Below are 14,395 nucleotides of genomic sequence, written 5' to 3' on the forward strand. Positions count from 1 at the left end.
TTATAGCTAAGATTAAAGTAGATTAAAGGTCTAGAAGGCCACTAAAAATTAAATTTTGCCAGCTGATAAGTAACAGATGTAAGTTAGATTATAATGAAATATGAGAGAAAGAAATGGAAAGCTACAGATGCAAATATGTATGTGGGGAAAAGATGGGAAGGAGAGAGGAGACTGGTGTGTGTGTGTGTGTGTGTGTGTGTGTGTGTGTGTGTGTGTGTGTGTGCGTGTGTGTGCGTGTGTGTTTTATATGATGTAATTGAACAGATAAAAGATGTACTCACCAAGCGGTGGCAAAACACACACATAAAAGGTTATATAATAATTAAGCAAGCTTTCGGAGCCAGTGGCTCCTTCTTCGGGCAGAATAGTTGAAGGAGAAGGAAGAGGGGTGAAGGAAAAGGACTGGAGAGGTCTAAGAAAGGTGTAGATCTCAGGAAAATCACTCAGAACCATGGGTCAGGGCAGACTTAACGGACGAGATGAGAAGGAAAGACTGATTGTTGGGGACTGCACCAGACAAGATTTTTTAAACCGGAGAGCTTGAAGGTGGAAGACAGGGCAATATGCAAGACAAAGATTACTGTTTAAACAACATGCATGACTTAATAAGAGTGAAAAGCTAAGTGCACTGTACATAACAGAGGCGAGATGGGGGTGGTGAAAAATAGACGTGTAACACAATGTACGATGTAGAAAACTACAACAGAATGAAGAAAGGAGCAGACACTGAGAAGGAATGTTGAGACAGAAGAAATTAATGTAAAATAAGGCCAGGTGGGTGGCGAGAACCAAGGACATGTTGTTGTGCTAGTTCCCAACTGTGGATTCTGAGAAACTGGTGTCTGGGGAAAGAAACCAGATAGTGCAGGCATTGAGGTCATGACTGACATGTTGTAGAGCATTCTCTACAACAGGATATTGTGTGTTGGCAGTATACACCCTCTTCCTATGCCCATTCATCCTAACTGATAATTGATGGTGGTTATGCCGATGTAAAAATCTGAGCAGTGGTTAGTAACAACTGGTATATGACGTGTCATTTCACAGGTGGCTCTCCCTTTCATAGTATATGTTCTGGCAGTTACAGGGCTGGTACAGGTGGTGGTAGGAGGATGCACAGGGCAAGTCTTGCAGCAGGTACGGTCACAGGGGCAGGAGCCATTGGATAGGGAGATGGGTGCAGAAGGAGCATAGGATCCTTAAAATCCTTCCAAGAATTCCTGACACCCAGCATTGCTTCACAACCCTCAGGTCCCTACAAAATAAGCCTAACCTGTTCTCTGCAGAACTCCCCAAGTCCCGACACCTCTAAATAATACAGCGTCTGCCATCAAGATCTCATCCCTGTGATTCAAACTAACCTGCAGTCCCTCCTTGAAACCTCAGGCCCCTCACAAAGACTAACATCGCAATCCGCAGAACTTTTTACCCCACACAAACCACACACGCCCATCTTTAACCTTCTTCCTAAGATCCACAAACCCAATTGTCCTGCCATCCTTTGGAGGCTGGCTTCAAAGCACCCCATGAACATATATCTGCCTTAGTTGATGAGCACCTGCAGCCCATAGTACACTCACCATAGTACACAGACTTCCTTCCTATATCAAAGATACTAACCATTTACTAGATCATCTGAAATCTGTGCCTGCCCCATTCCCACCACACACCTTGCTTGTCACCACTGATGCAACCTCCCTCTATACCAACATCACCCACGTACATGGTCATCTGCTGCTGAACATTTCCTCAGTCAGCGCCCACCTGATCCGAAACCTATGACATCCTTCCTATTCACCTTAATCAAATTTATACTTACCAACAACCACTTCACATTTGAGGGGCAGATATACAAACAGGTCAGGGGTACGGCCATGGGAACCAGGATGGCTACTTCCTATGCTGACTTTTTCATGGGTCACTTAGAGGGGGCTTTCCTCGGATCCATATGTCTTCAGCCCCTGGTCTGGTTAAGATACACTGATGACATCTTCGGTGAGTGAGACTGATCCGTTAAAAAACCTAGAATCTCTGAATACCTCCTCCCAATTAATTTCACAAGTTCCTATTCCAAATCCTGTGCCACTTTCCTTGATGCTGATCTCATCCTCACCAAATGCAAGCTACACACTTTAAACCTACTAACAAACAACAGTACTTACATTTTGACAGTTGCCATCCTTTCCATTTAAAACTTTCCCCCCCACAGAGCCTTGGCATTTGAGGCAAACGTATTTGTTCGTGTGCTGGTGTAAGCTGGCGCCAGCACACCATGTGGCAAAGAGACTGCGAGAAGATCAACAGAGGCCAAAAACAGACTTGCAGGCAATACACCACAAACGCCCTCTCGGCTGCCACTATTTAGATCGCTGCCGCAGACTGGATGGCAAGTCTGCTGCAGTCTGTCGTACCCAAGCAAATCTTAGAGCAACAGGATTCAGGTGCCATAGCGGCCGATAAGTTTGACCAGGCCCCAATTTGTCAGGTCATTTCACCCCCTTGCTCACGACCGCCCCAAGCAGCCACAACAACGAGCGCGTATGTAGCTGCGCGGACAGACATGTATACAGGTAAACAGACCTGTGAATTTAGTGAAGTCTTGCCCTAGATGTTTTGCTCACCATGAAATAAAGGACTTCCCATCACATAATGCAACATGTTACATGTGTTGAAAACAAGGCCACATCCAAACAGTTTGTTTTCAGCAACACAAAAATGCCGATTTTGCCCACTCCCATAAAAAACAGGCTCATGCACATGCACTGAACATTGTATTTTCTAAACAAACAACAGGTTCTGACAAAAGTACGATTAAGGTTGTGCCGCCTCCTCTCCCTAGTGCTGTGCAACAACATTCTAACAAACTATTTGTCTCCTTATGAATTGCTGGCCATCGTGTGAACTTTCAGTTAGTCACACGTTCCTCAGTAACTTTGCTAAATTGTGCCACAAATGAACAGTTAGGCTCACCATGCCTTTCTAAATCTAACAAGCACCTCACTGCTTACAACGGACAGGAAATTCCAGTGCTTGGACAGGGTTGTTTGCCTGCCACTCGCAAATATCACACTAGAACAGTGAATTTTACTGTGTTGAAATCCAGAGACAGTGAGTACATTTTGAGTTTAGATGCCTTTGATTTGTTTGGCCTTAGCATCCAAGACGACACACTTTCCATATCAGCTTTTGATCCAAAAGACAGTGTTGCTAGCTTGTTTAAAGAATTCCCTGAACCATTTTCAGAAGGAATGGGAAAAGCAAATAACTTTGTAGCGCAAGTTACATTGAAAGGCAATGCACAGCCTAAGTTTTTACGGGCCCGCTCCGTTCCAATTGCTTTAAGAGACAAAGTAGCCACAGAATTGAAAGAACTGCAAGGTAATGGTTTGATTCCTCCCATTCAAGCTAGTCAATGGGCAAGTCCTCTCGTTTTGTTGCCTAAGCCTTCTGGTCACAAATGCATTTATGTTGACTTCAAGTCTACAAACAGTAGTTGACACTTATCTTTTACCTTGCCCACAAGAACTTATGAACAGGTTTGGTGCAGGATGTTATTTTTCTAAGATAGATTTGCGTAATGTCACTTGTAAATTCCACTGGATGAAGAGTCACAGAAAGTGTTTATTGCCAATACACACTTAGAAATGTTCAAGTATTTGTGTTTGCCTTTTGGCAGTGCTTCCGCTTCCACCATTTTTCAAAGTTACTTGGAATAGCTGACTGCTAAAGTGTCATTTTGTTCAAACTACCTTTATGATATTGTCATCTCAGGTCGTACACCAGAGGAACACACTGCCAATTTGCGTACCCAGGACTCAAATATCGTCTAAAAGTGTGGCTTTTTCCAAACTGAACTACAGTATTTAGGTCATGTGATAAACAGTCATGGTGTGCACCCCCTCCAATCTCATTTGCTTGCAATCCATGACCTGCTTGTTCCTTGCAATGTGTCTGAACTAGAGTCAGTACTAGGCAACATGACATACTACATTCGGTTCATACCGAATCCCGCTCAGATCGCGGCTCCGTTGCATCGCTTGGGTCACAATAATGTGCTTTTTGTGTGGACTAAAGACTGTCAAGAAGCATTTCAGAAACTCAAAAATCCTTTGCTTGTGACAGTTGTTTAATACAGAATCTGCACTGTGCTTTCACACAGAATTGATGCACAAGACAGGCTTATTTCTTTTGCCTCAAAATTGCTCACTCAAACTCAGTGATTGAAAAAGAAGCTCTCATTACTGTGTATAGTGTCACATAATTCCATCACTATTTGTATGGTCACAAGTTCCATTTAGTGACAGATCACAAGCCATCACAGTCCTCGTTTCATCCGTCAAAGCCAGTTCCTGCATACACTGCTTAAAAATTGCAACATTGGGCTTTGTTGCTTTCGCAGTATTGGTATGAAATAGTGTACAGACCTGTGGTAAAGCAAGGCACTGCAGACGCCCTATCTCGTCTTCTGATTGCTCCAGACTCTGATCAGGATTTTGAATTGCTGGAATCTTTTCCCATACACTATAGAAAAATTGCCCATGCTGCAGATGCAGACCCATATCTCAAGATTTTGCTGCAATACATTCACACCTCTCGGCCTCATTCATTGAACGGTATCCAGAAATCAGCTGTGCGCTGATACTTCGCTCGTCGGCATAAACGTTCGGTACAACAAGGTGTGATTCTAGTTCAAAATGGCAGTGGACAATCGTGTGTGCTTATTCCCAAAGTGTTGCAAATGGTGTGTTGCGATTGCTCCATCAAGGACATTGGGGGATTATTCGCACTAAACAGTTAGCGCGACGACATTGTACTTGACAGGGCACGGATGCCCACATTGAACAGATGACAACACAGTGTTGTGATTGCACAGAAAACCAATCTGCTGTGCCACAGACGTTCCAGCTTGGACCGAGACTCAATCGCCAAGTCAACGAGTGAACATTGACTTTGCAGGACCATTTTGGAACACTCTTTGGCTCATAGTGGTAGACTCTTTTAGCAAGTTTCCATTTGCGGTGCCTATACATTCTACCATGTCACATAGCACCATTCAAGTGTTGTCCTCCATATTTTCCATCAAAGGTTTGCCCGAGGTACTTGTGTTGGACAACAGACTGCAGTCCACCACACGTAATTTTGAAGAGTTTTGTGAATGCAATGGCATTCATCATCTAACAAGTGCTCCATTTCCCCACAGTCCAACGATGAAGCAGAATGGTTCGCAGGCATTTTCAAGCAACAGATCGCCAAGCTTTGCACCACCCACACAAGGGAACAGGCACTGCAACTTTTTCTCGCCTCCTATTGCTCCCACCCACGAGACGGACCATCACCGGCAGAACTTATGCAATGCTGATGCCATTGGACACTGCTACACTTGTTACACCCACTGCAGCATCCGGCGCCGCCAATGGTCCACAAGTATCACTTTGCACCAAGCTATCTCATTCTTTTTAGGGTTTATGGAAACTGTGGGCATTGGGAAAGAGGGGTGATCCAGGAAAGCATTGGCTCTTCCGTGTATTTAATTGCAGGTCCCAATGGTTTAAAGTGCCGCCACCAGAACCAAATTTGAGCGTTTCATTTGCCCTGTGATTCGGATGATTTTCTCCCCCCAGATTCACAGCTTCACAGGACTGCATGGCCTTTGCAGCCGCCTGCTGGTGCCACCAGGGCACCCCAGGAGGAGCGGATCGATGATGCACCATTGCCCTTACTATCCCTGTTCGCCAATCCCATGGACCTGGACCCGCCATCGCCATTTCCCCTGCCATCACCGTCACTTTCATCAACCCAGCATATGCCCTCAGGCCTGGACGTGTGCCCTGGCAGCAGTTTTCCAGAGGATGTTCCTGTTGCCTCGCAAGCCAGATGGCAGGGTACAGTTAGGAGTATGCCATCCTCCACACCTATGGCTCCTGGCTCATCTCTACGTCCAGTGACTGCCTCCTCCCCATTGCCATTCACAGCCTCACTACATGACAACGGTGCAGCATTTTTTTTATTTATTTATTCTTTTTTTTTGGGGGGGGGGGGGGGGGGAGGAGGAATGTGTTGGCATAAGCTGGCACCAGCACCCCATGCGGCAAAGAGGTTGCCAGAAGATCCGACAGAAACCAAAAATAGACTTGCAGGCAACGTGCCACCAATGCCCTCTCGGCCGCCAGTATTTAGATTGCTGCCGCGGACCAGAGGGCCAGTCTGTCGCAACCAGCGAGCCATTGAGTCTGCCGCTAGCTCAGAATCAGGCAGCCCATAATGACCAAAATTGTGTAAATAGTGTACTTCACCATCAGTGAGGCTAAAGTGGACTAGAACAGAAGAGCTTGTACCACAACGCCATTGTAGAATTAAGTAATTTTCTATTTTTATGAATAAAGAATCCAGTTAATATATGCGTGCAGGGTACTGGCCACCAATCAACATCCTCTCCTTGCTTCCTTGATACAAGCCTGCAAGAGACAACGAGATGACATAACAGTTTGGATGCAGACTCTTTACAGCAATACACCACCATTTTCACCTCAGCCTTCACTGTACGTAATTACCCCACCAGCCTAGTTCAAAATCAGATTTCCCAGGCCATCACGCCCAACCCCGGTACTGCTGATCCCTCCAAAAAACAACTTCGGAGCACACTACTGGTCATTCAGTATTATCCTGGTCTGGAATGTACTAATCAGATACTTCGAAAAGGCCATGACTTCCTAAAATCATGCCCTGAAACGAGATTCTTTCTGTCTGAGATTTTGCCCACCATTCCTAGAATAGCTTTTTGTCGCCCTCCCAATCTCCACAATATTCTTGTCAGTCCCTATGCTCCTTCTGCACCCATCACCCTACACTATGGCCCCTACCCCTGTGACTATTCCCACTGTGACTTGCCCTATGCACCATCCTACCACCACATATATCAGACCTGTAACAGGAGAAATATACATATGCTATCAAAGGGAGAGTCACCTGTGAAATGACAGCTCATATACCTGTTGTTATGTAAACATTATTCAGCCTTTTACATTGGTATGACTACCGCCAAATTAACAGTTAGGATGAATAGGCATAGCAGAGGGTGTATAATTGCAACACAAAATATCCTGTTTCAGAGCGTGCTCTACAACATGACAATCGTGACCTTGGTGCCTATTTCACCGCATGCGCCATCTGGATTCTTCCCCCAGACATCAGATTCTCACAATTAGCAGTTGGGAACTAGTGCTGCAACATATACTCTATTCTCGCCATCCACCTGGCCTTAATTTATGTTAATTTCTTCCGTCTCAGCATCTCTTCACAGCAACTACTATCTTCACTCCGTTTTAGCTTTCTACATCTTCAATTTTCTTACCTGTCTATTTTTCAATGCCCCCTCCCACCTCTCTTACATACTACAATGCACTTAGCTTTTCACTCTTATTAACTCGTGCAAGATGTTGAAGCAGTAATCTCTGTCTTGCATATTATCCTGTCTTCCACCTTTAAGCACTCTGGTTTTCAAATCTCATCCAGGGCAGTCCCCAACAATCAGTCTTTCCTTTCAATCCCACCTGGTAAGTCTCTCATGACCTGCAGTTCTGGGTGACTACCCTAAAATATACCCTTTTTCCTACATCTCTCCAATCCTTTTCCTTTACCCTTCTTCCTTCCTCTTCAACCCTTCTGCCTGAAGGAGGAGCCACTGGCTCCGAAAGCTTGCCTAATTATGACCTCCTTTTACGTCTGTGCTCTACCACCACTTGGTAAGCAGATTTTTTTATCTATTCAATTGAAGTATTTTGTCAAAATTAATTGTTCTCTCTCTCTCTCTCTCTCTCTCTCACACACTCTCTCTCTATAGCCCACTGTCCTCTACCACGCGCGTCCTGCCCCCCCCCCCCCCCCCCTCACACACACACACACACACACACACACACACACACACACACACACACACAGACACAGAGAGAGAGAGAGAGAGAGAGAGAGAGAGAGAGAGAGAGAGAGAGAGAGAGTGTCTGCGCGCGGAGGGGGGGGGGGGGGGGGGCGCACGCGCATGGTGGAGGACAATGGGACAGAGGGAGAGGGAGCCATGACTCTAGTGTTTTCTGTAAATCTGTAGAACAAGTTCTGGCAATCTGGAGTGCAAGCCTCTGTCCTGTCTCATTCTTATGAGTCAGTTACGGTGAACAGAGGCATGAGCAGTTCCATGGCTGGTTTTCTTGACTGGAGGTGGTTTCTTTCTAGGATAGCCATGACTTGAGGGACAGGGAGTTGCAAGTTACCTCGCATGTGTTCAAACTCACAGACAAGAGCTGTTTTTCTTGAAGGCTAGGGGGTGGAATACGGCTCAATCATATTCTGCAGTAGAGTAGACCAGTCTGAATGCTGAAGTGTGCAGAGTTTCAGCAGTAGAGCCCCAGGCTGCTCCACACAGCTCATGTACAGCATTGTGCCTACATCATATCTTCGCTGTGGTGTTTTTCAGATGCTTCTTGTAGGACAGTGTCTGATCCAGCATAACTCCTGGGTGTTTTGGATGCTGATTGTGGTGAAGCAGTCTATCACCAAAATAGACCTGAAACTGTCCATTTGTTGCTCTGTTGAACAAATGAAAGCATGCCATCTCTGCCTTGGTGCAGTCTGCTTTCAGTCTCCATTACCACCAGATCAGATGCTAAGATGACTCCCATTTCTCTAATATTTCAATGTACTGCTGCCAGCACTCAGTCATTAGCATATCAATTTAAATGATCTAGTTTCAAGCATATCAGCAGATCAAACAGCAGTTGGACGAGGACAGATACAGAGGTAGTACATCATTTAGCATCTTTGAAGAGCTTGTCCTACTGCCCAGCATGACCCAAAATGACCTGCTGCCAAGAATGCTATTAATAAGTTGGACTGCTTTTCTGCATGGGATGACTTGAATGAGTTTGTACAGAATATCATGTCTCCACACTGTATAATAGGCTACTGACAGATCTATAAATGCAGTTGAAGCTTTAAAATTCTTTTGAAAGCCTGTGTCTATTTAGGTTGTGAATGACAATCTGGTCTGTACAGGTTCTTTCTGGACAAAAATTGACTTGTTCACTTGGAATTTTTCCAAGTACTATGGCCAAGATTCTTTGTAGATGACTCTTTCAAAAAGCTTGTATATTGAGCTAAGAAGAGTTGTCAAACAACAGCTTTTTGGCTCACTTCTTGGCTTTACTGGCTTAAGGACAGTGGTGATGTTGGGCTTTTTTATTTCATATGGGATTCTCATACTCTTCATGATATTGGCAAATAACTCCACTAGCAATTTTTTGGTACATTTATCACAGTTTAGGATGGATTCGGGATGAATTCCGAAGGCCCTGGTGTCTTTCCCACTTTAACATCTTCGAGTGCCAATAGACACATAAAAAAGATATAACACTGTACTAGCATTTCAAACTATTAGTTCATTTCTTGGAGATAGCAGGAGAAAGTTAAAAAGGAAGGACAGGTAACTCAGACCCCAGGCCGAGAGGGAGCCACCTGCTGTGAGTACCAGGCAATACAATGATGAATAGTTGTCTCCCGTCATCTTACTTCTGACTTTGTAAGTCACAGTCCTGAAAGTCAGTGGCTATGGTTTGATAACTGAAAAACTAGCCACTTGTGAGAAATAAACAAACACAATGACCATCATGTTCAGTTGCATCCCTTCATTACCGTTGGGGATTTCACAGCTGGAAGTAAAAAACATTAGCAAAGAGTGTTCTGCTTCCTCCTCCTACACAGAAGGCGCCATAAAAAGGGCACTGAAGTCTCCATATAGTATTACACCAATATTTTCCAATAAAAGGGAGTTATCATAGTTCCAAGGTTACCCAAGGAATAACCTGAATTTAAATCAGGGTACCTAAATATCTATTACTAAAAATTTACTTTCTGCAAACTCAAATATTATCGCAAAAAATGCTTACCTCAGCTTTTCTTCCTTAGCTTGGGCCTTCATTTGTTGTACTTCCATAGTATCGGGCTTCCTACGTCTCATAAATAGATCATGGTTCCCAATACACAGATCTAAAATCTATCACAAGAAATATGTCAACATCTCATACAAAATTTTGATTTAACATTGATATGTATTACCTCACAAATGTAAAATACAATTAATGGAATTCCCCTATGGGAAGGTATTAAATCTGATCAAAACACCATATACTGCCTAAAAAGATAGATTTCTTTCCTTCTCCTCTGGTTATTATTCTAACTTTACACAGCATTGCTTGCAAATATATCTCGAAGACAATTAAATAACATTGGATGAATAAAATCTCTTTCATTTGTCTATCATTTACATGCAAAAATGATAAGCAAAGGTTAAGATGATAGCTATCTTGTGAACAGTTTATGACATGTAAAATATGAATGATGCTATCCAGAAGTGAAATGATCATTGCACTTTAAGACAGTGAAATTTGACCTGTGAGTGAAAGAGACCAGAGTTGTGTAACAACTTTCCCATTTGTCACAGGTATTTAATTTTTTTTTATTTAATGTGTTACATTAACTGGAGTGTCCATTACAGTGGGAAATGAGGATGATATACAATTAATCATCAATCAGAAATCTATCCTCGAATTTCACGTAAAGGTACGTGAAAAGGACAAGAAACTTTTAAAATAATGAAAAGAAGCATATGATATAGAATTCCCAAATTCAGGTGCAGGGAGCATTTTAAATATGTTAAACATGGCATGATACATGAGATTACAAAAGGACATTAATAAAACAATGGAAACTCCAGGCAGGAATATCAGCAATGTAGGAAAAGACAGATTGCAAATTACCGTAAAGAAGACACATTGCTAGAGTAATCATTTAAAGCCAGTTCTTGAAACTTTGTTAATAGACTTTCTTGTGATGGTTTATGTCGGCCTTCAACAGTCTTCCGCTTCAGTACCTTCAGTATATTTATGACGTCTCCCACAGATTAAATAAACCTGTGACCATTCATGCTGCCCTATTCTGCATTCATTCAATATCCCCTGTTAGTCCTATCTGGTACGGGTCCTCCACAATTGAGCAATATTCTAGAACTGGTTGTGCGGTTGATTGGTGGGTAATCTCTTTTGTAGACTGGTTGCATTTCCCCAGTATTCTAACAATCTGTCTTCTCCTACATTGTTAAAAGAACATTAACAGACATTTATGAATGAAGTTTCATTACGAAGAATCATCTCCTACTGTCTGAAGACAATAGCAATTAGACAAAGTATAAGCTAAACAGATGTATGCAATGAAATCATGCTGATGCAGTGGCCAATGTACTCTGCCACCTTGTCTAAACTACGGATAAAACATTAAAATCTGTTGAGTACTATCAATAATTTTCCACTCTGAGAGGGAAGTATGTAGGGCAATAAAAATCAGCACATTAATAGGATCTAGCTAATGCTGTTACACCAAATATTAACTACAGAAACTTTTGATATTTTGGTTCATCATAAACAATTATTTCTGTTTTTTATCTGTGGAGTAATATTTACAATATTAGCTGATCATGAAACAAACTAAACTTAAAACACACTGTGACACAGGCAAATTGCAAGAAATAATGAGAAAATGACATTTTTACATTATATAAACTGTAGTGGGTGGATGAAAAGATATTATAGTACCACAGAGCACAATTTAAGCTTTGCATCAAAGCTCATGAAAGAAGTTGTATATGTAATAGAGACCTGCGGATGTCTGAAGTTTTCAGATAGATTATATAATGGCAAGAAGATACTGCAAAACCAGTTTTAAACTGCAAAACATTTCCAGGGGCATATCTAGGCTCTGAACTTAATTTACTAGTTACCAGCTGCAGATTAAAACTGAATAAATTTCAGAAAGACAATAAATTAACAAGATGGAGCTTGAATGAATAGAAAGAACAAGTAGTTAGAAGGGAGTACTAGGCAATGACTGGGTGAAACAGGGGAAAGGAATAGAATAGATGGTGAGTGAATAACTTCGAGAGATGAAATAGTGAAGGCAGCAGAGGATCAAACATACAAAAACACAAGGCACAAGAGAAAAGTTTGGATAACAAACAATATACTGAATTCAGCCGTGGAAGAGAGATAACACAAAAATGCAACAAATGAAGCAGGCAAAAGGGAATACAGACGTATAAAAATTGAGACCAACATTAAGTGCAAAATGGCAAAGCAATAATAGTTAGAGGAGACATGCAAAGCTGTAGAACCATGAGTGACTATGGGAAAGATAAATGTTGCCTATAGGAAAACTAAAGAAACGTTTAGAGAAAAGAGAAGCAGCTACATGAATATACAGGACTGCTGGGTTTAAGGATATTGGGAAGCATACAAAGAATGTGTGCTGTCCAAACCATCGAATCCCCCAACAATCTTACCATAACACTCCCCTTTCTGGAAGCCACCTCTCATTTCACAATGGCCTTCAAATATTTACATTCTGCCATGTTCTATCCCTCGCTAACCTGATGCTACAGAAACAAATCACCATGATGAAGGCATCCCTGAACCTCCTCTGCTCCCTGATAATGTGTACCACCAACTACCAACACCGTATCTCCCAAATTGAAAACCTTGCCCTTCAACAACTGGAAGATAATCTGCAACATCTCAAAACTGTGTCCTAACATCCCACAAATCCCAAAACCTAAACAAAACTAAAACACAGTTCTCAATCTATTCACCAGAACAAGCAATCCTACAGAAGTATCATCTCTATTCAGAGGTCTCACCTTCAGCCCCTCACAAAGATATGATCAATCTTTGTGAGGGGCTGAAGGACTCATGATGGACTCATCCAAGACCTACTCTTCTTCTCCCAATTGCTATAACTGAAACACTTTTTTTGCTACCAATTCCTTCAACCAAAGACACATTAATTGCTATGCTGAACCTTGCCTCTCCTATTTCGTACTACCATCCAAATGTGACCTTCCCACTCTTCCACCTAACCTATGCCTGGTTATTCCTTACCTGCAACTTATCACAATCCTTCCCAAGTCTCTCTCTAAGAACAATCCTCACAACAAAAGGAAAAACAGCTGTTCAAAACCTCAAAGCAGGCCTTGATTTAATCATCCTTACCAGGGGCAAAGGTTCCATCACTATAGTAATGAATCTCAGCAATTAATTGACAGGAGGCATATGCCATCTGTCTGTCTCCTTCACCTACAAGCTCTGCCATATTGATCCCATCCCAGAAGTTCAGCATAACCTATAATCCCTTTTTAAATCTTTAGTCTCATTCCAGAATCTCTTATTCGAATCCTTCTCCATCATGAATATGTATGTATGTATGTATGTATGTATGTATGTACATAAGTTTGTGTGGGTGGGGGGTTATCAGGGTAATAATCCACCCATCAACCTTATGCCCACATTCTACACGCTTCTAAAAATCTATATACCCAATTATTCTGGGTGCACTATTGAACTGTTTCCAATGCTTTTGTCAAGTGATACCACCTACCAACTGAATGTAACCTAGCCTTCCTATATTAAAGATGTGAACCACTTCCTCCAATGACTCTAAACCATACTCATCCTATTACTACCCGAATTCCTACTTGTTATTACTGATGCGAACACCCTACATACCAACATTCTCCTTGTCCCATCCCAATGTCTTCAGGCTCCAAACCACAACCTCATTCCTTAGATATCTAACTACATCTTCACACATAACTACTTCTCTTTCGAAGGGAGATCTACAAGCAAACCTGGTGTGGCCACAGGCACTCACATGGCATTTTCCTATTCCAATCTGTTTGCAGACCATCTACACAAAATCTCCCAAGCTTTCCAAAACACTAAACCCCTTGTCTGGCTCATGTTCATTGAGCATTTCTTCATACCCTTGACCAAAACATCCTACCCTCATGTCTACAATGTTTACATGTTTATCTCATTTGCTTCACTGGTCCTCCTCAGCCCAATGTGCCATCTTCCTAAACAATGACCTCTACCTCTCTGATGGTTCTATCAATACTTTTGTCATTAATGAGCGAACAGACCATCAAAGGTACCTGCATTTTGACAGCTCACATTCCTTCCACACCAAAAAAATCACTGCGGTTTTGTCTCACTATTCGTGGATAGCACATGTGCCGTGACTAGAGTTTCCTTACCCAGTGCACTGGACGTCTCACTAAGGCCTTCACAAACAGGCACTATCTGCCACACATAGTCCACAGATAGATTTCTCACAATATATCCTCAAAAACTCCTTATCCTTCCATTACCCTCAAGAGCCAGCAGTAAAAGAGCACCCCAACATAATTCTGGACTGTAACAACTGAGCCATACCCTTAGCAATGGAGACTGCTTCAATTACCTATCATCATACCCAAAACACCTTTCCTTCTGCCGCCCACCCATCCTACACAGTATATCCC

The 14,395-nt window shown here is 42.5% G+C and overlaps 1 protein-coding gene across 1 annotated transcript in view; it reads right to left on the reverse strand.

Moving 5' to 3' along the window:
- The window catches only part of LOC126418501 (merlin), a 176,364-nt gene that overhangs the window by 98,427 nt on the left and 63,542 nt on the right, over window positions 1-14,395 (reverse strand). Inside the window, exon 6 of the mRNA XM_050085289.1 lies at window positions 9,936-10,042. Within this exon, the coding sequence (XP_049941246.1) occupies window positions 9,936-10,042 (107 nt within the window). The remainder of the gene's footprint in view (window positions 1-9,935; window positions 10,043-14,395) is intronic.

The sequence above is a fragment of the Schistocerca serialis genome, chromosome 9 (genome assembly GCF_023864345.2).
Source record: "Schistocerca serialis cubense isolate TAMUIC-IGC-003099 chromosome 9, iqSchSeri2.2, whole genome shotgun sequence".
Lineage (NCBI taxonomy): Eukaryota > Metazoa > Arthropoda > Insecta > Orthoptera > Acrididae > Schistocerca > Schistocerca serialis.